Source organism: Aulostomus chinensis, chromosome 5, assembly GCF_037954235.1.
Source record: "Aulostomus chinensis isolate RoL2024-O1b breed Wild chromosome 5, RoL_Achi_v1.0, whole genome shotgun sequence".
Classification (NCBI taxonomy): domain Eukaryota; kingdom Metazoa; phylum Chordata; class Actinopteri; order Syngnathiformes; family Aulostomidae; genus Aulostomus; species Aulostomus chinensis.
The window spans coordinates 9,250,438-9,275,050 of record NC_141324.1 but is presented as its reverse complement, the minus strand read 5'-3'; the positions used below and the strand labels follow the sequence as shown (position 1 = coordinate 9,275,050).

The following is a 24,613-nucleotide window of genomic DNA, read 5'->3' as shown; positions in this document are numbered from 1 at the left end:
CATCTCTCGTCTCACATTCCTGGTATTCTACATATCCTCACCAGAAACGCTGGCATCGGACTCAACAGGTCAGAGGTCACCTCTCTCATTGTGTCGTGTGTTTGTCCCCTGACTCTACAAGTCAGTAGAAATGAAAAACTTGATTCTGCTGGGGGAAAAAATGACATCTGTCGTTCAGTGTATTCATCTCTGAATCTGGTCGTGTGGATTTCTTGATGTAGGAACTTGGAACGTTCCAGGCTGGTGATGCTGAGAAAGGTGAGCTGGACAAACAGCAGTGAGGTTCACCGATGGCACAAGTGGACGGTTTCATGTGTGTTACTGCGCTGTGTTTTCAGGGGGAGTGGGTGTGGGTGGACTCCAGCATCGGGGTCCCCATCGGAGCCAGGGTCAAAGTCACACCAGCTGGTCAGCGCTTGCTGGTGGACGATGAGGGGAAGGTAAAGCTGCGGGTTCTGACCTGATGGCCATCAGGAGCTTGGCGAATGCGCGATGCGATCCATGATATTGGAGGGAAAGTTCATTTGATTTTTCCAACTTTCCTGACGGTGTGATGGAGGGAAAACGTAGCAAAGAGAGATATTTTCTTGAATTTGATGAAATGAACCAAGCGATTGTATCCATTCCTCAGTCCTAAACTTAAAGACCTTCATTTTCTGTCATAAATGGCAAAAAAAGAAAAGAAAATGCTGATATTATGAAAATATATTGATAATGTATGATAAAAGAATCACAGCGAGAGGGAAGAATCCATTCTTGGTTGTTGAGGGAGGCTGTTAACTAGATTGAGGTGACAAATTGTTCCCTCAACTTTTGCGTTCGTGAGATTTAAGCTGTTCATGGAGGCTCCTTGTTGTGGCCATGAGGTGTAACTTGTATCTTGTGGCTCCGAAATTTGAAAAAAACAAACGTTGTATGTTGATGAAGTGTTGAATGATACACCTCTGTTCATGTCAGGCCTCGGCTACAAAGCAGAAGTTAGAGTGAAGTCCCTGTTTGTCGTGATCCAGGAGCAGAGTCTGGCCCAGGAGCAGGAGGCCTCCCTGAGGATCATGCACCCCACATCCATAGAGGGGGTGGAGGACATGATCAAACTGGGAGACATGACGGAGGCCGGCCTCCTCCGGAACCTGCTGCTGCGCCACAGACAAGGAATCATCTATGTGAGTTGGACTCGTTGGTCCAGAATGACGACGGACCGAACGAAAGGACAAAATGACCTTAAATATTGATGATGTCAGATTTGCCTTGCTGGTATGCAGAGATCTGCTGCTTCTCTCATTCTCATTCTCTTACTGGAGGTAAACAACTTTTAGTTCCTGGTCAAATTCTTCTGAAGCTCCTCCTCCAGATGGTTTTGACTTTTTATCATTTCGAAAGTTTTCTAAACTGTAAAATAGTCTTTGGGCTGCACGGTGGTGCAGTGGTCAGCACTGTGGCCTCACAGCAAGAAGGTTCCGGGTTCGAGTCCCGGCTCGGGCGTGGGATCTTTCTGTGTGGAGTCTCCATGTTCTCCCTGTTCCTGTGTGGGTTCTCTCTGGTACTCCAGGTTCCTCCCACAGTCCAAAGACATCAATTTAGGGACGAGGCTGATTGATACTCTAAATTGACCGTAGGTATGAATGTGAGTGTGAATGGTTGTTCGTCTCTCTATGTTGGCCCTGCGATGGACTGGTGACCTGTCCAGGGTGAACCACGCCTCTCGCCTGTAGATGCTGGGATAGGCTCCACCCCCCGCGACCCTTATTAGTAAGGAATAAGCAGAAGACGACGATGGATGGAAAATAATCCTCCAAAGTAACGGTGGACGTGTGCAGCACAAACACAACTGCATTCACCGCCATGCTGAACGTAAACACGTGACCTGCTCATGTGTTGTGTTGAGTTTGTGTTGCTGTTGTCAGTTGTTCAGTTGTTGGTTGTGTTGCTGGTCGTGAGAATGAATGTTGTGACTGAGAAGTTGTCCCATCCAGCGGCAGGGACTTGCTTCTTCTTGTGTTTGGACTCTTTTCAAACAAAACAAGAACGATTAAATGATGAAACCCTGATCAGCCATTATCAGACGAGCTGATGGCAGCCAGGCGGTCCTGAATGTGTGGTTCTGCTTCTGTCAGACGTACACAGGCTCAGTGCTGGTGGCCGTCAACCCGTACCAGGTGTTCCCCATATACTCCGCCGACCAGGTGAGTTTGAACATCTTCACCATCCTCAGCAGGAACTGGTCGATCACTGCGGCGCTGCTCTTGAAACGCTGTTGTCCTCTAGGTGCGGTTGTACCACGGACGAAAGCTCGGGGAACTCCCTCCTCACATCTTCGCCATCGCTGAATCCTGCTACTTCAACATGAAACGCCATCTCAGCAACCAGTGCTGCATCATCAGGTTGGAATAACTCCAGTCACGCTGGCTTGTTAATCGATCCCTCAGTTAGACCTGCGCCACTCATGGAGTTCTGTCCCTGTCAGCGGGGAGTCTGGAGCCGGGAAGACGGAGAGCACCAAGCTGATCCTGCAGTACCTGGCAGCAGTCAGCGGCGAGCTCTCTGAGCAGCAGGTTGAGCAGCAGATCCTGGAGTCAAACCCAATACTAGAAGGTACTGCAACACGTCTTGATCCTCAGGAAAGAACCCATCAGTAAGAGTTGCCTGCTGTTGAGTAAAAGATGAAAGACTCAACGCGCTCTCTCCTCTGCAGCGTTTGGAAACGCTAAAACAATCCGCAATGACAACTCCAGTCGCTTCGGGAAGTATTTGGAGATCTTCTTCAACGAGCACGGAGTGATTGAAGGCGCACGTGTGGAGCAGTATCTTCTGGAGAAGTCTCGCGTGTGCCACCAGGTGAGGCGACACTCGCTAAACAAACCTCCTTATCGGTCCACAGGGCGGGGCTGCAGTAAAGCGCCACTATCACTGCTGACGCTTTCTCTTCCTCTCAGTCCTAATCTGAGATGTAAAACCTACAATCTGAGTCAAACACCTTTACACTGTCTGTGCTCATCTCCTGCTGGACGTTTTAGTCCCTTGCCAGTTATTTGTTTTTGTGTAAAAAGACTGTTTATTCTTCCTCCAGGCCAAGGAGGAGCGAAACTACCACATATTTTACTGCATGCTGGCGGGAATTACAGAGGAGAAGAAGAAGAGTTTGAGCCTCAGAGATGCAGAGGAGTACAAATTCCTTACGAAGGTATCGCAATAGTGACGGGCTCACGTGTAGGAGGAGGCTGTCTAACAGACACATTTTGTGTTCAGGTCTAATGTGTGTGTGTGTGTGTGTGTGTGTGTGTGTGTGTGTGTGTGTGTGTGTGTGTGTGTGTGTGTGTGTGTGTGTGTGTGTGTGTGTGTGTGTGTGTGTGATGTAGGGCGACTGTATCACATGTGAAGGCAGGAGCGATGTTGAAGACTTCAACCGAATTTGTGCTGGCATGAAGATCCTGACCTTCTCAGACCAGGAGTGTGATGACATCCTCAAGCTGCTGGCAGCCATCTTGCACCTGGGGAACGTCTGCTTTGAGGGTGAGTGGACTGTCACACCTGCACCTGAAAACACAGCCTAGCCTGAAGGAGCTCAGAGAGGAGATGAGTCATGATTCACTGCAGGAAGAGCATGAATGGGCAGGTAGGAGGTACACACACGAGCCAATTGTAAGTCCTGTAATTTGGAGTATGAGAAGTATTCTTACTCTAATAAAGGTAACAGTACCACAATTTAATTAGAAATACTGCATTGAGATTATATGCCTGCATGGTTTGTTGCTGTCAAACTGACCTTTGACCCCCAACATGTTTTCAGGTCCTCTTTTTTATAATTTATTGGAGGACTGTAAGAACACACTGCTACAATATTAAAGTATTTTATAGTGAGAGAAAAGGAATGCTAATAATTTTGAAAAGTGTAGAATATTAATAGTGATACTGATAATTTAGCTAAGATTAATAATAACAAAATTAGTGCGGTCGGTATGATAGAACACACACGCTTTTGTGAACACAGCTGTACACACACGCCTGTGCATTCCTACACAGGAATATGAAACAGTAAATAGATCATTCAATAAATAAAAGTGAAATCTCTTGAAAATTCCTTGAGGCCGAATCTTCTGAGGTCCTCCACTGTGACTCCCTTCCTTCATCTGCTGTTCAGGTGTTGTGGGTCTTCATTTTTGACTCTGTTTCCGTGATGATGTTAACATTTGCGAGTTGCTACCTTTGAGGAGGCATGAGGAGAGAATGAACTGTTGTCACAGCACCTGTCGTTTTTCCATCAGCAAACACACTCAACAACCTGGAAACCAGCGATGTCAGTAAATCAGAGCACTTCAGCATCGCAGCGTCGCTGCTCCAGGTAGGTGTTTACACCAGAACCAACAGCAGACACAGAGTCAGCACAGGTGGACAGGAATCCTCTGTGTGTGTGTGTGTTTGTGTGTGTGTGTGTGCGTGTGTGCGTGTGTGCGTGTGCGCGCGCAGGTTGAGAAGTCGGCTATGGCGAACAGTTTGACTCATCGTTCCTTTATGACCCACACTGAGCGGGTGACCAAACCTCTGAGCTCTGATCAGGCCTCTGCCTGTCGAGACGCCTTCGTCAAGGTGAGTCTGAGCCACTGATGGTAAATCACTATCTTCTTTATTTCCTGGTTCCATATAAGGAGTCCAGTCCAACTGTTACACCACGAGGGGATTGGTAACTTGAATCTTAACCGAGTTACCGATGCAGCGGACAGCTGTGGTGGATTTACAGTGAAACCAGTGTGTCAGAGGTTGATGGTCCAGTCTGCGGTGGTTTTGAGAGTCTAGCTCGCGCTGATGTGCGTTTCCCCTCTCAGGCGATCTACAACAAGCTGTTCATGTGGATCGCTGGTAAAATCAACAGCGTCATCTATAAGAAGCTGGCCAGCAACCCTAACTCCTTCCTCTCCATCGGCCTGCTTGATATATTTGGCTTCGAGAACTTCCACGTGAACAGGTCTGGCTGAATCTCCGTCACTGCACGTCCTGCATGACGGTTCACATCACTAACGTGTCGCGTCACCGTGCAGCTTTGAGCAGCTGTGCATCAACTTTGCCAATGAGAAGCTGCAGCAGTTCTTCGTGGGCCACATCTTCAAGCTGGAGCAGAAGGAGTACCAGAAGGAAGACATCGTATGGAAGGACATCAACTTCAGTGACAACCAGAACATCCTGGACCTGCTGGCGGGGAAACCCTGTAACCTGCTGGCGCTGATAGATGAGGAGAGCCATTTCCCAAAGGTGGGGTCCAGTTCATCCATTTATGAATATTGGGTAACGATAAAGGCGCATGAGAAATGGTTGATTAATGCTCAGTGGCGTAAGAATGCTGCTGAGTAAGCATCATCCACCCCCCCAGGGCTGACAGCTAGTTAGCCTAGCTGCTAGCGGTGGGGCAGTCGAGGAAGACGTCTCCAAAGTCAAATACACTTTTCTTCAAAACAGTCTTTGCCTGCACGAAAAGAACTTGTACAGTAAAGATACATTAGCTGGAGCTACTTTCCTGACTAGGCGCAGTGATATGACGCAGAACCTCAAAAGCTCCATCATAACTTCAGCCAACAAAAGCAAATGTTCGTTGGCAAATAGAAGCACAACTGCTGCTATAATCAGAGAGGATGAGGAGGATTTCTGCTGGACACACCAGCACCCTGATCCTCATCTATTTGAAGCAGAATACACACAGACGAGGAACTGCAGGCTCTGAAAGCAGCATGGGACGGGAGGCAGCGGCAGTCCAGCAGTTCTGCGTATCTACCTGATCAAACAACAATGGCTCCTCAACTCTACAGTTTTTCAAAATAAATATGAAACACAACTCTTGTTCCATGAATGTAGACAAAGAGCGTTTCAGAGGAAAGTGTATTTTTGAGATGCCTTGATCTGCTGCCCCACGGCTAGCATACGTTGCAGCTAAGCTAACTAGCAGTCACTTTCTGGTGGAGGTCTGGTGCTCCGTAATGCACCAGAGATGAGGGAAGGGTCTCTAGCTGCCGGTCTGGCTCTGGAGATGATGGACAGTCGGCGTCACTAACACGAACATGTCACTGTTATGAATGTATCCTTATTTTAAAGTGTCACCCTTTAGTTTTGCCTTTTAAATTGTTGTGGTGTGACAGGGCTCTGACCTCACCATGCTGAACAAGATGAACCAGCAGCATCGTGACAACAAGACCTACGTCTCGTCCAAGAGTGAACATGACACAGACTTTGCCATTCGCCACTTTGCAGGCGTGGTTTATTATGACTCCAGAGGTACGACAGACACGTCACAGGAAGTCCAACTTGCATGTAGTGCTCTGAGATCAACTCGCTGTCCTCTTTTCCTACAGGGTTCCTGGAGAAGAACCGTGATGCTGTGAGCACTGACATATTCAAGATGTTGGAAACGTCCACCAATAAGCTGGTCCGCCAGATTTTTGAGGCAGAGCTGTCAGTTAACGGAGTGAAGATGGCTAACAACAAGAAGGTCATCTTAACTCCAAAGAGTTCTTTACGGGTATGAGAGTCTAACTTTCACGTTGAGACAGTCCAAGTTGTCCCTGTGTTGCTGACTGGACCTCCTGATCCCACACAGGCCCAAACTGACAACAGGAAACAAGCGCCGACGCTGAGCGGCCAGTTCCGTCAGTCTCTGGACGCGCTCATGAGGGCTCTGTCGGCCTGCCAGCCCTACTTCATCCGCTGCTTCAAACCTAACAATGACAAGCAGTCTGAGGTGACCTACACAAGCTCAGTGGAGTTCTGCAGGGATGATGTATTCTTGGAGTCCAACAGGAAGTTAGCACGATGAGTTCCCTCCACTGAAAGCCAATGAGTTTTTCACGTCAGAATTTATGATTGCGGAATAAAAACTGTGCGGCAAACAAAAGCTTATTAGACTTAACACCAAGATCACCTGACACCTAATAGCAAAGGTTAGCAGTACAAAGGTAACGTCAGCCAATAAAGAAACTACAATAAGGCCACACGATTTCAACATCACCACCGTTAAGCTTCAGGCTTCTTCTGCTTTCCCCCTGTGACCTTTAGTGACCTCCATAGCCTTTGTAGGCTCCTTTAGATTCTTGCAAGCCACCATTCAATTTATTTTTGTGATTTAGGACTCATTCCTGCTCCACTTGACGCAGACAATCAAGCTCACAAGCTCAATCTCAGTCTGAGATCATACGTGTGCGTGTGTGTGTGTGTGTTTGTGTGTGTGTGTGTGCGCGCGTCTCAGAATCTTGTAGTTTCCCAACAACATGTTATCCTGGTGTTAATCTGCACTCACTTTTCCGTTTGGATGAACTGATGTGTGATCAGATCTGACTTTGACCCCGTCCATCTGCCCGCTGACTGAATGACACTTCTCGTTATGTAAACTCACTGACTCTCCACCTCCTTTTAAAAAGTTACATTTATCTTCCCATCACTGTCACTTGCACTTGGATGGGAACTTTTTACAATCTCTAATGATACAAAATACTTATAAAACAGTTCTTAGAGGTCATGTTGGTTTTTCCTTTCCGCTTCCTTTCTTGGAAGACTCATAACAGTTTCCACCTGCTGTGCTGCAGGTCTTCGACCGGGAGCTCTGCATGCGTCAGCTGAGGTACTCAGGCATGTTGGACACCATCCGCATCCGCAAGCTGGGATATCCCATTCGCCACACATTTGAGGAATTCCTGAAGCGCTACAGGGTGCTTCTGCAGACGACAGTCTGTGACCCCAAAAAGGTTTGTCGTGTCTTGTGTCTTTACGATAATATATATTATGATACATTATAATATATATTATGATATATTATAATATATATTATGATATATTATAATATACATTATGATATATTATCATATATATTATGATATATTATCATATATATTATGATATATTATCATATATGACACGTAGCAACAAATCACTGAAGGCTCATTTGCGATTACTGCTTTCATCAGTTCCTCAACCACCAGCATCACCAGCTGATAGAAACAAATAATTAAAACTCGCCTTTTCCTGCGGGTGCACCCTTGAGCTACATTCTTTACCACATTGGTGAAGTTTGTGTGATGGACAAGATGGCGGAAATGACAACCCTTGAGGGTGCAGATCTGTCCATTCCACCCGCTGCAGTGGAGGAGAAGAGGCAGACGGTCGAGTGCAAACTTAACTTGTTTTCTGATATGCGGTAATGTGTAATGATTGATGCTGTTAACTCGTCCAAACTAACTCGTGTAGAGCTTCATTTGCTCTTGTAGCTGCTGTGAGCGTGTTTTTCCCTGTTAGCCTTGTTTTCAAATGAATACTCCCTCCAGGAACCAGCTGCTGCTTGTTGTGCGTCCATCTGCAAGAGTGTGATCTCAGGAGCCGACGAGTGGAAAATAGGCAGGACCAAGATCTTCCTGAAGGTGCTGAAAACGTACAACCGTATCATAGTAACCTGTCATAAGCAGCATTCCTGAAACAGTGTTGTACTGTGCTATTATGTTGCCGCTGTTACTTTTTACTAAATTTGCAAGGATTTCCTGCACTACTGTCACTGTTGTCCAGGATGCCAACGACACTGTCCTGGAGCGGCAGAGGGAGCAAGAGCTCAGCAGGAAGGCTGTTGTGATCCAGAGGGTCATGCTGGGACACAAGGACAGGTATCACAGCAGGATTGTCAACACTGTCCGTATCCATCCGTCCTCCTCCTGTACTCATTGCTCTGCCTCTCTTTGCAGAGTATCTTTTCTGAAGAAGCGCAGGGCAGCGGTGGTGCTGCAGAAGCACTGGAGAGGTCACAGGGAGAGGGAACTGAGAAGAAAGGTCTGAGGCTCATGAATGTTGGTCTTCAGAGCTTGTAGCTGACATAATGCTCTTTGACCTTTGACACTGTCCTGCACAGCCTGGACAGAGAACATGTACCTTAAGACCTAGCGACCTTGAGCTTTGTTTCCACTCTTCCTCGACTAGCTCCTCCAAGGCTTTGAGCGGCTCACAGCAAAGATCCGCGGTCAGAAGCTGCAGCTCCAGTTTCGCAGGCAGCGAGCAGCAGCACTCACCTTACAGACGCAGGTGAGTCCTGGACAGACGTCACTCCTTTATACATTGTCTGCCAGCTAAACTGGTTCAGTTAAGCCTTTGCTACACATGAGTATGAAAGAAGTCACTGAACTGATGATTAAATGTTGATGGGCTGCAGTTGCGAGGCTACCAGGCCAGGAAGGGCTGGAAGAGGCAGAGGGAGGCGGCCACACTGCTGCAGGCGTACACCCGAGGACTCCTGGCCAGACGGTCGGCTCAGCAGATGAGGAGCGATGTCAGTTCTCAAGATCTTTGAGCACTTGAGCAACAGGAGAATAATGTTGGTTCATTCACACATCTGCATTGTTTTTGTTCTTCATCGCAGGCCTTCCTCACACAGCAGGAGAAGGAGAACCCCGAGCACATCGTCATGGAGCTTCAGCAGAAACTGGAGGAGGTCGTCAACCAACTGCAGCAAGAGGACGAAGAGCCCGAGCCAATCAGAGACCCGGACCTGGAGGAGGAGACACTGCCTCCGTATGATGTCAGCTACGTAACGGCTGTGGAGGCGCGAGAACCAGAATTAGAATCAGATGACAACAAGGTTGGTGGTTAATTTTGCTCCAGGTCATGTGACCATGTTGTATACTAAAGTTACTGACATGGATCCTTGAGATGACATAATAGGAGACATTTGAAAGGAGCAATGACCAACACCTCCACCTCCTGGCCAGCAGGTGTCTCCCTCCCTCCTGCTGCACTAATCTAGTCTCCTGGTTACCAGGTTGACTCAACTAACCACATGTGGTCAGAGGTGGAATAGCGGTAATAAGACAGACAAGTCACGTGGTTGATCCCGTCTTCATGGTGATGATGTCACACACCAACAACAACAACTGTCAGAGGCTATAGTTGCTAACTTTAGCTATCGCCATCGTTTGATAGAAACGTTAGCTTAGCTGTCACCTCAGCCACGCTAAGGTGACAGCTAAGCTAACCCCTTCTGGTCCTCCAGCTCAGACCAGCATGGAGCTGCTGAACTGGTGATGACCCTCTGTGGATGCATCTTTTTCTAGAAATGAATCGTTTTCTTCAAATTGTTGTCTCTTGCACCTTCAGAATGTCTATTTCAATGAAATTAGTAATTCTATTTTTTATATATATATATATATATATATATATATATATATATATATATGAAATCTATCTATAATAATTTGATAACAGTTCCATTCAGTTTGATGAATGAGTCATAAATCATGGGGGGTATATGTTTATTACATTACAGCAAAGAACCAATCAGAGATTTTATCCCTCCCTTGGCTCATGTTCTCTGACAGTCACTGCCAGCGTGGCCTACCAGCGGTGGAAGTTGTGACCTCAAAAGTGAATCTATTCATTTCTTCTGGCATCTAAAAATCTCTTGAAATTGACACATTTTTAAATGCTTGTCACAGCCACAGTTGACACATGCGATCAGTTTGATATGTAATGACAAATGTATGTAGGCAGTTATTTTCATCAGCTGACTGTCCTGACTCTCATGTGAGGAGATGAACCTGACTCTTCCCGCACTTCTGTAAAATAAAAGGCCCCGTGTGAAATGTAGGTGAAAAAATGCTGTTGAACTGTGAAGCAAGTAAGAAATCAGGAGAATAATGTTGATTTACTTGTCTTCCAGCAGTCGCAGCAAGCGGGCGAGGAGCCGGAGTCGGGCGAGGAGCCGGAGTTTGGCGAGGAGCTGGAGCCGGAGTCGGGCGAGGAGCTGGAGCCGGAGGAGGAGAGAAATGGTTTCCAAGAGGAATCTGAATCAGATGACAAGGAGGTTGGTGGATAATTATGACAGGTCATGTGATAAAATTCATTTAAATGTCATAATGACACACAAATACTTCATCAGTACAGTGTGAAATATTTAGTATGTGTCAAATGCATTTTAAAGTTATTAAATTTTTTTTTAAGTCTTTATCTTGTGACAGCAGGTGATATCAAACAAACATCGCCACCTTTCATAGCTCTGACATCCACGGATATTCCAAATGTAGGAGCTTTGTCAAGTTTGTGTCTGCACAAGAGCCACACAGAATCTATCAGGGGGACGCTTGAGGGGTGATGAAATAATAATCATCATCAAAGATAATGAAATTAAAGTTATGTTGCATCGGCCATCTTAACTTCCAAAGCAGCTTCCTCTTGAAGGAAAGACTGAGGGTCTTTATCTCCGAGCCACTCTTGTGTTGTTGGGCGCTCAGGGAGGAAGCAACCACGCGTTCTTCAGGACCGTCAGACCTGAAGGGTTTCATGCATCTCTTTTTATGTTTTTCTGATTATGTTCTGCTCCAAAATCCCAGCGATGAACAGTGTCAAGTCAAATATGAAAGACCTCTTCATGACTGCGTGAAGTCTGAATGTAGACATGGTGCTGCAGGTGCAGGGCGAGCGGGCGGGGCCGCGGAGCCGCAGCGGGGTGGTGCTGATGCAGGCCTACACCAGAGGCTTCCTGGCCAGGCGCTTAGCTGTGCGGATCAGGAGCCAAGTAAGTTCTCATGGTCTTAAAGTACAGGAGTGGCAGCCAGTCACTGGACTGGACCTGCTGGGAGAGGTGAGGTCGCTGACGTTGATGATAACAGTCTGTTGACATTTAAATGAGGTCACATGCTGCAGAAAACTCACTTTCACTTTGGTAAACTACCGCATTTGATACGCCTCTTGCATTTTGTGACGCATTTGCTGACTTCAGCTGTAGTCTGAATAAGTGTGTTTGACGCTGTTCAGAAGCCACAGGACACGGCAGAGGAGGAGCCCAGCCCTCCAGTCTCCGTCACAGCGACCCCGACCCCGTCACTGGAGGAGGAGGAGCAGAAGGAGGAGGAGGAGGAAGACGACGACTTTGATGACGGGCGCGAAGAGTTTTCCTTTTACAATTTCAGCATCCTTCACTTCCAGGGCAACGCCAGCCACACACACATCACACAGAGACTCAGGCAGCCTCTGCTGTCCCATGACGACGAGGGGGACACTTTGGTGAGCGGCGCGCTCTCACCCTCGCCACCACGGACTTCTATGTTTTGCTCACTTCTCGTCTCATCCAGGCATGTCTGACTGTGTGGTGGATTATCATGCGCTTCATGGGGGACATACCAGAGCCGAAGTCTCCAGACTCCATCTCCCAGGCCTCCACCCTGTCCCGTCCTCCACCTCACCGGCAGGGAAGGAGGCTGAGCAACCTGGTGGGGCTCGACCAGGTAAACACACGGGAGGAAGCCTCAGAGTGCTGCCAGTCATTATTCAGGGCTGAAGTAGATGGCACGGGGTTGTCAGTCCTGAGAGCTTCTAAGTATATTTATATGTTTGGAGTAAAATAAGCAATTGTTTGGTTTTTTCACTGCCAGAACTCGTGTCCTATTTATTCTTAATCAGAACAAACGAGAAAAGCTGACGAGTCTAAACCTCATCACACAGGAGGTAAGAGGTAAGAGTAGACATATTAATGCACGGTTTAACGAGCGCTGCATCTTCCCTCTGCAGAAAATACTGAGGAAGAACAAGAAAAAGCAGGGAACCAGAAGAGCGTCTGCTATTCTGGAGGAGGTCAGATGTTCCTCACACACGTGCTGGTTTATTACAGACGTGGTTTGCTAACTGGTGTCGTTGTTTCCACGGCAACCAGCCAGAGGATGTTTCAGAGGACGGGGACATTTTGATCGGAGAGGGTCCAACGCTGGACCGGCCGCTTTCATCCCTGGAAAAACTGCACATCATTGTTGGATACGCTCTATCGAGACGAGGCATCAGGTAAACCTGATCTCACACAGATACCTGATGAGGTTGGTCAACACTGGAGATGCTCAAGGACGCGTGATCCACAAGATCACCTGCATCTGCTGGCTGGGCCGGGGTGGGACTCCAAATCTGACCAGGAGGAATTCATACCAGCAGGCCACTTTGGCACGAATGCACGCACCGCCACCAAAATGGCAGCGTGATTAGCAATACATTCTCATTACTACATAAAAACAAAGGTGTCATAATTACTTCATTAATTTCTCTATCATTATTGGTCAGTGCCGCTCGCTCGCGCTACACAAACTGGAGCCTGCAGCAGCACCACTGACTGAGCAAATTGATTGAATGAATGGCCGAGATAGAATTGACACCTTTGTTTTATCTGCGCTTTCTGTCGCTAGCTGGCCTGCCTGGCTTGAGGGGGAAGGAAAAAAAAATTATTTTTTTTCCTCGCCAGCCAGGCAGGCCACCAAGGGGCCTGGCCACTGGGAAAACTCCCGGTAGTCCCAATGGCCACCCCGCCACTGTCTGCTGGCCTTCCACCTTCAGGCTAAACCGCACCTTCCTTGTGTTTCACTTTCTGTCAATCCTGTAAATCGATTTAGCTCACGTGATCGGCTGACATGATGCTTTCAATCTGCTCCTCTCACTGGATTCTGTTTCTCTGTGCTGCTCCAACCAGCACGGAGGCAAAATAAAACAGCTTAAAATCCTGGCTAGGCTGAACTTTAAAACTTTATATGAATGCTTTTATGTTGGAGGCAGCATAATATAACATAAGCATAAGCTTTTTATTGTTCTGCAGTTTTTCCTTTTTCATACGGAAATCTTTCAAGATCATTTGAAGCACTGAACATTGGTGCTGCTGGTCTGATACTCTGTGTGTGTGTGTGTGTGTGTGTGTGTGTGTGTGTGTGTGTGTGTGTGTGTGTGTGTGTGTGTGTGTGTGTGTGTGTGTAGGGATGAGATTTACTGTCAGATCTGCAAGCAGCTCATCAACAACAGGAACACAAGCAGCCGGATGCAGGGATGGACCCTCCTCTCCATCTGTCTGGGCATCTTCCCCCCTACCGACCTCCTCATGAAGGTCCGTTTGCCACGTTTTCCCTTCGATCCCGCTGTTTGTTTGTATTTTAAGGAGGAAAGAGGTGTGAATAACAGTAAATCATTTTCAAAACAAAAGCCTCTCTTCAAAAAATGTGCTGTTAGACAAAATATGCTGAAACCTCTGAGAAATAATTCAAATAAAACTAGAAAAGGCTTCTGGTGTCACTCTCTTTGATTTAAAAGGATGTATTTTTTCTCTTATTTAAAATAAATTGAGCTTTTTTTGAAAGATATCAATCTAAACTGAGTCTTCAGAATCTCTCGTTGTCATCTGATTTGATCAGTAATCATCCATCCAATCACACCTCCAGAGGAACACCTGGGTTGTAAAGGGAAATGAATGTTCATGTGACGCCAGCTTCTTTCTAGCAAAGTAAAAACCCTTTCATGAGCAACTTCATGACATTTGTGGATCCTCTGCTCTGATCCACAGTACTTGGAGAACTTTGTCTGCAGGGGGCCCAGAGGTTTCGGACCATATTGTAGCGAGCGACTGCAGCGTGTTCTCACCAACGGAGAGAGAAAAGAGCTGCCGTGTTGGATAGAGCTTCAGGTGAAATGCCCGTTTCTCCACGCGTCTCACCTCACTTCCCTCCGATCACAACGTTTTTACTCAGCATGTTTCTATTGATAGCAAGCAGCACACGCAAGTATGTCACTCTACTCTCCAGAGATGAAAGCTGTCCATTTACACCCATGAGCCTCTTGTTTTGGTTGATGTCCTGGGCACATGCGTCCTGGCCCCACAGCGATCGGATCTCAGGCTGTGCTGATGTGTGCACATCGGCTATTAAAGCTGCCACTTGTGATGGGCTCTTAATATCAGATCTGCAGGCCGTCAGTGGTTCTCTGGAGTCATCACGACTCTGTTTTGTAGCTCTAATTCATGGAGAGGCTGAGTTACGCCCTGATTTGATTCGTCTTCCTGTGCCTCAATGACAGGCTGTCAAATCCAAGGAGCCCATAGACGCGTCGGTGACTGTGATGGACGGCAGGACCGTGAGTGTGCAGCTGGACTCGGCCTCCACCTCTGCTGAAGTCTGCCAAGCTGTGGCCGACAGGATCCATCTTCAAGACACATATGGATTCTCCCTCTACATTAGCCTCCATGATAAAGTGAGCGTTGCTGCATCTAGAGAAGGAGAGAGTGACCCTCCGAACATCACCTGAATGAAGTGTTTGTGCCTGCAGATGTGGTCCTTGGGCAGCTGTGGGACGCACGTGTTGGATGCGGTGTCTCAGTGTGAGCAGGAGATGAGGAGGCAAGGCAAGGAGGAGAGGGACGCCTCTTGGAGGCTCTCGCTCCGCAAAGAGCTGTTCACACCCTGGCATGACTGCTCAGTGGACGGCATCAGCACAGACCTGATCTACCAGCAGCTCATAAAGGGCATCAAGTCTGGAGAGTACATCAGTGAGAAGGTGATGCTCTGAGCACAACTTACTAGTCATGTGTCATCTTGGAAATGATGATGATGAAGGTGATGTCCCACCGGCACCAAAAACTCCTCCTTCTAGTGGCCTGTTTACTATCCTGGTCAGTCACGGCCGGCTAAACCACCCACCAGTAACCTGCCTTTGTGGTGGCAAGAGAGGGACTGATGGAAAAGGTGGAACTGTAGATATCAAATCACTGGTGCTTTGATTACGTCACATCTTGAAAATTAATCCAAGATAAGCACTGATCGTGGGTTTGCTCCAGGGGCCCTGGTCACCCCGCCTGGTGCAGGGGCCACATTCAGCTGTACGTGTGACAGCAAAGGCTTCTTCTCTCTAATAAGAAAAAAAACATCTTGTGCTTTACCTGCATTTCTCAGGAGGATGAATACGCCCTGCTGGCAGCAAAGCACTATTACATCCAGTTTGGCTCCGCTTACAACAAGGAGAAGGTGCAGAAGGTGGTGGAGGAGTGCATCGCTACCCCGCTTATTGAGAACAAGTCCATGGCCAAATGGGTGCAGCTCATCAGCTCGGCACACACACAGGTACGGAGCTTCTGTGTCTTTACTGAACAGACAAGCATTATGTCCCGTGTGAGCGCGTGTGGGACGGCTCTCCCTGCTCACTGGTCTTACAGGGTCCCTGGGCCAACGGCAGCAAGAGCAAAGAGAGCATCAAAGAAGAACTTGTTGACAGCGCTCAAAAGAAATGGCCCCTCCATTTCTCCAAGTTCTTTGAAGTCACGATGACGTCAGGTCAGTCAGCACGCCGTATTTTGCAGGCCTGAGTCGACTTTCCCTCAAGTACTTAGCCTGTAGTGGCGGACGCTTGTTTTCTAAACTGTGAAGGAGTGCGAGCGGCTGTGAGCAGCTGGAGCATCCAGGGGAACCAACTTGCCCTCGCTCGTTCACACTCACTCACACGTTCACGTTAGCACTCAGCCACTGAGCCTGCAGCTGGATAAAGAAGATGTACATGAATGATGCTGTGGAGAGGCTGTAAACAGATGATGATGATGACGATGATATGGATGAAAATGGCATTGCTGTTAGCAGGCACTCACTGTGAGCTTCAGGCTAAAAAAAACTTAGCTGGCAAATTTGGAATTCTGGAGTCAGAAAGAAATAATGCAGGAGGGAAAACAAGACTCCTACTTGTGAGTCCTTAATAAGCAAAAAAAAACAACTTTGGATGCTGGATGTTCACAAATGTATGGAACCGCTTGTTTGAACCTTAATGTTCTTGGATTAAGATTAAGAAGCACAGAGAAAAAAAGAAGAAGAAGATTATACAGCCGTGTAGCGGTGATGAGGATTATTGAGGATGAGGTCTTGAAGGGATTTTAATGTATATTTTGGACCGTTTCATGTTGTCAGTAGTTGGTCTTCATTAGCTTCAGGCTACACACACACACACACACACACACACACACACACACACACACACACACACATATATATATATATATATATATATATATATATATATATATATATATATATATATTATGGCTCTGAGGTGTTGATCTCCCCGTGTCCGCCCACAGGACCTCCGCTACCCAAAAGCAGGTTTGTTGTGGCTGTGAACTGGAGTGGCATCTACTTCATGGATGGACGTGACAAGAAACTCCTTGAGCTTCCGTACATGGAGGTTAAGGAAGTCCAAATGGCGAGGTCAGCATCACGTCTTCCTTTTCTGTTGCCGTTATCACTTTAGCATCAGATTTCACACTCATAAAATCACTCATTAAGGGACGGCCCCTTCGGAGCCCGAGTCGTGAGTTTACTCACTGTTCGAGGGGAGTTTGTGCTGAGGAGTGGGGAAGATGATGACATGGTTGCCCTCATAGAGAGCAACCTCAACGGACTGAGGGAGCGCTCAGTGTTTGCTCTGGCCCAGCAGGACGCCAGTAAACCAGGTAGGAGCTGACAGTGCCTCAGGTACCTCACACAGGCAGGAATGTAATACTTGTATACAAACATGCCAGTTACTGCGCCGAACAACGTACATACACGCTGTTCTGCTGCTTCTCCTATAGATGACCCCTCGTTCCTGGTGTGTAAACGAGGGGATCTGCTGGTGGTTGGGAATGATGGAGAATATTCCGCTGACGGGAGCTGCATCAAAGCGACAAACCAGCGGACTCACAGCACCGGGGCTGTCTATACGGACATGCTGCAGTTTTTGCCGACTCTCAGCAGGCCTACTGATGACATGCTGGTATGTCACACATTCAGTCAGGTGACATGTAGAGACAAAGATTCAGGGTGACAAACATCCTCTGAATGTGACATTTCAGCAGAATAGAAATATCAGTAAACACAGGAATCAAGAGGCACCGGTCGACAGTGTAGCAGGGTGAGGACGGTCGGTGAGGTTTTAGCTTTATTGTAGATCTGATGGTTCGTAGGAGTCCCCCTTGTGATGTCACTGATAAACTGCTTCTTATCCAATCAGGAGCTGCTCAATCCAGGACAAAGGAAACCTTCGGTCACGCAAAACGCCCCACACAGAGAAGAATCAGTAGCTCCCATCTCTTTAAAAGAGTTTGCTCTCGAGAACTTCAGGTGAGGATCACTTTCGTTGATATTCATCTGGTGTGTTCGATGCTTGATCTGGTTGTGGTGGCTGCTTCACTTTTGGAAACTTGAACAGAAAAATATGCAAAAAAGAATCTCTCTCTGTGGCAGATCCAGGGCTCCGTACATGTTAGCTGGTTTTAAGCACTTGAAAGAAAAGGACTCGGCAGACGTGTTTCTGTAACCTGCCTGCGTTGTCTCCTCCCTGTCCAAGGCCTGCAGCTAAGGACAGGCTATGGTCTTGTTCCAAAGAGACACTCAAACAGCCGCTGATGAGGAGCCTGGTCCGCAACTCCGACCTCAGCTACCTCGCCTGCAACGCCTTCACTGATATCCTGCTGCACGTGAGGGCACAGAGGAGGCATCTGATCAGAGAGATGTTCCAGCTGTGCTCTCCTCTTCTTTCTGTGGGGAGTTTTTCTTGGTTCACTCATCCAGTTTGTAGACAAACTTAGGGGGAATGGCGTTAGAGGAACATGTCATGAATAGTTCTGTTAGCCATCTTGCCCAGAGCCAGATTGACTCCACTGAGCACAATGAACAGTAGTGGGTGGGCTGTGCTTGCATACTTTTGTCAAAAGTCATCAAATAGCTAAGATTCATGATCTTTGACTTTTGATGGAGCTAAGCTAACATGTCCATCCACTACCATTCATTGGGCCAAGCTAACCAGCAGCACAGAGGGGAGAGGATCATCCTCCTGTCTCACTCTGGGCAGGACGGACAATGAGAGTATTTCTCTAAGGTTGTTGTGTACATTTGACACTGCCCACAGTCCGCGTGAGTCCTTAACCTTGTCTGCTACCCATTCTAAAGTACATGGGCGACTACCCCATCAAACACGCTCGCAGTCCCATAGAGATGACCAACCAGATCTTCGGGCCGCCCACCCAACATGGAGCTCTGCAGGATGAGATCTACTGCCAGATTATGAGACAGATGACCAGCAACAGCAACAGGTAGCTCCCCGTGGATGCTGTGTGTGTGTGTGTGTGTGTGTGTGTGTGTGTGTGTGTGTGTGTGTGTGTTTAGCTTCTTACTTTAACAAGTTTTTGCGGCGCCTCCTTCTCAGGTTGAGCATGGAGCGTGGGTGGCAGCTGATGTGGCTGTGTTCAGGCTTGTTTCCGCCCAGTCCAAGTTTGATGAAGCACACACAGCGTTTCCTGGAATCACGGCCCAGAGACCCGCTAGCTGCTGGATGTCTGCAGAGGCTGAAGGCCATGCGCAGGTCAGAATGGAGATTAAAAAAAACACCAGGTCATGTAAGACAAGGTGACGGCATCAGCATCAAAACCTAACCGGCTTTACTGTGGAAAGGTGAGCAAATTAGATTTTTCACCACAGAACAAGAAGCAGTTGTAAATGGACTCCACATGGTCAGATCTTCTCCAAACCTCACAGAAGCCATCGACCAGCCGATGTTCCAGTCGCAGCGTCACCTAGTGGTTATAGGAAGTAGGCCTGATGGAACAAACCGTATTTGATTTACATCAAGTGACACTTCACCGTCTTCATCTGATCTAGAGCAACATACAGTATAGTATGTGTTCACTAGTGCCACCTACTGGACACAGGAAGTTGTATTTGCACCACAGCGTAGCATTATTGTGCTCCTTCATGTAAAATGTAGTTATCACCAGGTTGCACCTCCCTCTGGCTCTCCAGAGCAGCCACACACTACGAATTGCATGTCACCAAGCGTAGCTTCAGTCCGGGCCCAGCGTGAAGATCCCAGGGACCAAAATTTAGCCTTTGCAGTGGAATCAGTGTTTTCTAGTTTATTTAATGAAGTCGTTCTTATTAAGGACCCCCCCCCCCCCCCCCCAATTGCTAGTTGAAAGTATCAGCTCGGCTTAATGAGGTGTCTGTGAATATTTATCTGCATCACATTGACGTGGTTGTTTTGTGTGCTCAGCAAGGAGCCCAGGAAGTATCCACCCCATCTTGTAGAGGTGGACGCCATCCAGCAGAACAGCACCCAGATCTTCCATAAAGTCCACTTCCCCAATGACACGGACGATGTAAGACAACTCCTCCCTCAACCTTGAGTTGGCACTCTCACGCTCTCTGCTCTGTTTTAACTCAGTTGATGACGTAGACCGGCATTGCTTTGTGGGCCTTTACTCACTTTCACCAGTTACTCGGTCGTAACTGGTATCCATGGAGTTTCTGAGAGGAAAACAGAAGCACAGCAAACTCTAAAAATGAGGTTCTACATTTGTCTAAGAGACTGCAGGATCTCAGGTTTGTGTTTGCTGTTTTCAGATATTCGAGGTGACTTCAACGACTACCATCAAAGATCTGTGCCGCAGCATCGCCTCTCAGCTCTCACTCAGCTCAGCCGATGGTTATGGCCTCTATCTGAAAACACCAAATAAGGTGCAGCGATACTCCTGCAGATGTGTACACACACACACACACACACACACACACACACACACACACACACACACACACACACACACACACCAAGAATCTGTCTCCCCCAGGACTGATGATTCATGTGTTGTAGTCTCTCACATCACACTGAATTACTGGAGTATCCTGAGCCATGAGAATGACACTCCCTTTTTTTAATCCAGGTGATAAGTTTGGATGAGCAGAAATATTTCTTTGACAGTTTAAGGGAGACTTCAGATGTTCCTAAGAAAGCAAAAAAAGTGAGAGAAGGTAATGCATCACACTGTGACGCCATCAGCTCTGTATTTGTGTACTTCTGGATATTTCTGAGGATTTTATTGCTCACCAGGCATCCCAGCCAACACACCCTACTTGGTGATCTTTAAGAGGAAGCTGTGGTTCAACGTGACCCCGGGGAAGGACCCGGTCGCTGATCTCACCTTCCACTTCCCACAGGTGTCCAACCAAAAATGCTGTATTCTGCTGCTCGTCTTCAACGTGGGGAGTCGTACGATTCATCTGATTTCCCTCCACACAGGAGCTGCCCAAATACCTGCGAGGATACCACAACTGCACCAAGGAGGACATGATCAAGCTGGGGGGGCTGCTCTTCAGATCTGAGGTGGATTCAGACAGGTCGCAGTTTGTCATGATCCCCAAGATGTTGAAGGAGCTGGTTCCTGCGGACCAGATGAAGATCATGACCCCTGAAGAGTGGAAGAAGGTACGGGGCAGCTGAGAGGCAGAGCACGTTTGGAACTTGACTCTCTCTCATACCCGCTGCCATATTTGTGTGTTTGGTTCTACTTGCAGCACATCATCTCCGCCTACAACAAGCAGAGTGGCCTCACAGTGCAGGAGGCCAAGATCGCCTTCCTGCGAGCCATCGCCAGCTGGCCCACTTTTGGCTGCGCCTTCTTTGAAGTCAAAGTAAGTTAACAGGCAGCAATTCAAGGGACATCTCTCGTCTTTGCAAAAGTGCAAATCATTGATTGCTTCCTACCTTGCAGCAAACATGTGAATCCAGCTACCCAAGCATCGTGTTGATTGCCATCAGCAAGCAAGGGGTGAGCCTGATAGACCCCAAGACCAAGGTACGTGCAACCACGGGCCTCTCAGTTTTTGGTTGGTTAAATGCCTGAAATGAATTTTGTGATGAACTTGTTTTATGGAATGAAGTCCATCAGTAACCACCACACACGGGAATGTAAAAACTTTTATGCGTCTTAGAAACAGAAGTTGTTGACCAGCGGCTAAAGCAGAAAAGCAGCAGACAAACGACGGACATTGAAGTCACGCGTCCTTGGTGTAGCGCGTTGATAGCACAATGTTAGCTCCCTACTTCTACTGATTGCATTTATGCCTCAAAAGCAACACAGGTTGATCATTTTTGCTGAGTGTGCAAACATGTAACTTTTTCTGCCACAGAGCTGATTGTCACGAGCAGGTACGAGCGAGTCGTAACTCGGGCGTGATGCTAGTCAGACCTTTGCTCCGACTCGTTAGGGCGTGAGAAGCTACCTCATCTGGTTTAATGTAAATGGACACATTTTTTTCACGAGATGTGCAACACGACATCGTTTCGTTAATAACTTTTGCATTTTTGGGGGGTTATAAATGTTCTTTTAATAATTTTTCATCTACAGTGTTTTCGCATTATACGTATAAAGTGGAAAAATACTCTTAGAGGAAAAAGTACTTAATATTGGGCAGTGTTGAGCAACAGCGCCACCCAGTGATTGATTGGCACCAAATGTGGCAAAGCTGTTGAGTTGGAGTTCCGCCAAGTTTGGGCCACTCTTCGAACCAACCAGCCCAACTTTTGCCCAGAAACACAACACATCCTGTTTCCGGATGGGCGTGGCCTATCTGACGGGACTCAGCTGACCTCAAGTTTTAAACTTACAGCACTGAACATGAGAGGAACAAGTCAAAACACGAGGAACTTGGTTATAGTGCCTCCTAGCGGTGAGGTTGTGTAATGTTTTTGGTGTTGCGGTAGTGCAGTGGTCTGAACCAGAACTGAAAGTTTCACTTGTACTTGATTTAGGCCACGGTGCCGCTTTTATCAATGGGGATAAAAGAAGAGCGATGACAGCAGGTTCCCTGCACCACTGGGACACTTTGGACCCCTTTTAGATCCAGAGGGAACTCCTGATGATGCAAATTTGACTGTAAAATTCCGTCATCCCTGCGGCGCTCTCGTACCTTCGCCATCAACCTCAGAATGCTCATGTGTCATACGGTGACAGACGAACCTAGTGAATGTATTCATTCACTTCGCTGCGTGGATTTATTTGTTCTTTGTTGGTAATAAACCAGTTCTGGATGTGATCCTTTCAGGAGGTGCTGGTCATGCACCAGTTCAGCCGCATCACTGACTACTCCAGCAAAGGCTCCGTCTTCCAGATGACCATTGGCGCTTTGGTGAGGGGCAACACCTTTGTCTGTGACACCTCACAGGTGAGTGGCCATACCTGAAGGAATAATCCATGAGCACCAACAGATGTGCGTGTTTCAAGCTTCTGCTGCGTCTTTTGTCAGGCTCACACCATGGAGGACCTCCTCAGATCCTACGTCAGCATGTATGAGAGCCAGAGGCAAGCCTTCCGCTCAAGAAACCGTCTTTTCATGAGAAAAGACTCCTGATGTCCTCACATCCACGTGTGCAAGTTTATCCTTAATTTATAACAAGAAGGAGCTAGTCGATACTTTACACTTTAATTGTAAAACGTTGCACTTCGATGTCCAAGCTCGAGTCATTTGTCACTCTTGACCTGTCACGTTCCCTCACTGTCCAGTTTTTGTGTCACGTGATGATTAAACTGATGTTCACCTACTGCACCCTGATCCTGCTGGCGCTGAGTTCCATTCCACGTTCAGGTCTCCCTGTTTTATTTGTCCTCCCCGTTGTAGGTGCATTAAAAACCATCCACAGAACACTGCTCCTAAATCATCCCAGACCTCCTGCCTTCCTCTGGGCAGCATGGCTCAGAGGTTGAGTGGCTGTCTAGCAACCGAAGGGTCGCGGTTTAATCCCACATTCCTCAGGTGACCATGTGCAAGTGTTATTGAGCGAGATACCGAGCCCCTGATTGCTCCTGATGAGCAGGGTGGCGCCTTGCATAGCAGCTCCACCGCGTGCGTGTGAACGGGTGAATGTGACGACACTGTAAAAGCTGCAGCAACACTCGTAGCGTATCGAAGCCTCTGATGTGTTGTCAGGATGTGTGATGGGGCCACAGGCCGCGCACGGCGGTCCGATAAAGGTTAGATGTTCTACGATGCTGCTGGAGCTCTCTGCCCTCTGCACATCGGAGTCCTCCCTCGTTGAACTCGCTCCTCTCACTGGAGGTCTCACATTCCCGCTCCACACTCGTGTCTGCTAATCAGTTTCCAGACATTTGTGATGTCACAAATCACGCTTGTGCAAACGCTCTTAAAACCAGAGCTTCACTGTGCAGAGGTAAATTTACACCTCCACCAATGAATATGAAAGTTTGTATTACCTTCCCATCTTCATACTGTGTTTTCATACGTGTAGTATCTTGTTATCCAATATAAATTTTATTGTGTTTGATTTGGTCAGACATTGACTCAGCACAAATGACACCTGTAACGGACCCACGCCGTTCTGGAGGCACTGCACTGAAAACCCTTTGACTCACACAGTTGACAAAACTGTAGTACAAAACATTGTTGGATTTTTGGGTGAATTCAACTGTAAAGTGTGCCGGGTGTCAGCGGGGGGCCGCGTGTTTGCTCTGGAACCTGCTTGAGCTCACAGCTCACTCACCCTGTGTAACTGCAAGGGTTTCCTCACCTGGATTTTTATCCTGAGCTGAGCAGACATTAAATGTTACGGACACACTTGTGTGTCTTTAACACTGAGGGCTCCAACATGTGCCCCCCCCCACACACACACACACACACACACACACACACACCCAGCAGACATCTGATGCTGCTGGAATGTTGACTCTGCTGCTTGAACTCCAGTTTCATACCTGAAGTGACCTCACGAACTCTGCATTTGCAAGTGTGTGTGTGTGTGTGTGGTACAGTGTTGTAACATAGTAGACTGTTTGTACAATCCTCCTCATTGCTTGTCAAGACTATTGCCCCGTTACCATGGAAACCATGTGACCAAAAAAAAATCAGGTTACCATGGGCAGGTGCATGAGTGGTGCAGTATGATGGTTTGTGCCGCCGTCATTTTCCTGATACGGTGAGAGAGTGAGTGATGCCTGACAGCGAGAAGACCCCAGCCGCCGCACACAAACGTCTCCGAGCAAATATCACATCACCTCAGACTC

The 24,613-nt window shown here is 47.6% G+C and overlaps 1 protein-coding gene across 1 annotated transcript; it reads left to right on the top strand.

The window, feature by feature from the left end:
* The first annotated feature begins 246 nt into the window (after positions 1-246).
* On the top strand, positions 247-23,137 carry LOC147261112 (unconventional myosin-VIIb-like). The gene is made up of 51 exons (XM_086204852.1): positions 247-258; positions 339-440; positions 1,011-1,163; positions 2,115-2,183; positions 2,266-2,381; positions 2,465-2,592; positions 2,693-2,835; positions 3,068-3,181; positions 3,357-3,510; positions 4,263-4,339; positions 4,465-4,584; positions 4,821-4,960; positions 5,034-5,244; positions 6,123-6,258; positions 6,336-6,502; positions 6,581-6,721; positions 7,563-7,721; positions 8,298-8,390; positions 8,533-8,627; positions 8,706-8,790; positions 8,938-9,039; positions 9,167-9,283; positions 9,374-9,592; positions 10,670-10,813; positions 11,417-11,524; positions 11,764-12,012; positions 12,081-12,233; positions 12,517-12,579; positions 12,659-12,783; positions 13,735-13,861; positions 14,315-14,434; positions 14,824-14,997; positions 15,073-15,300; positions 15,696-15,863; positions 15,956-16,073; positions 16,865-16,991; positions 17,070-17,236; positions 17,357-17,538; positions 17,776-17,885; positions 18,112-18,227; positions 18,703-18,856; positions 18,970-19,125; positions 19,813-19,918; positions 20,163-20,276; positions 20,480-20,567; positions 20,647-20,753; positions 20,836-21,021; positions 21,111-21,227; positions 21,308-21,391; positions 22,641-22,760; positions 22,842-23,137. The coding sequence occupies exons 1-51, from the start codon at positions 247-249 to the stop codon at positions 22,944-22,946; spliced, it is 6,669 nt and encodes a 2,222-aa protein (XP_086060978.1). The 3' UTR covers positions 22,947-23,137.
* Positions 23,138-24,613: the final 1,476 nt, after the last annotated feature.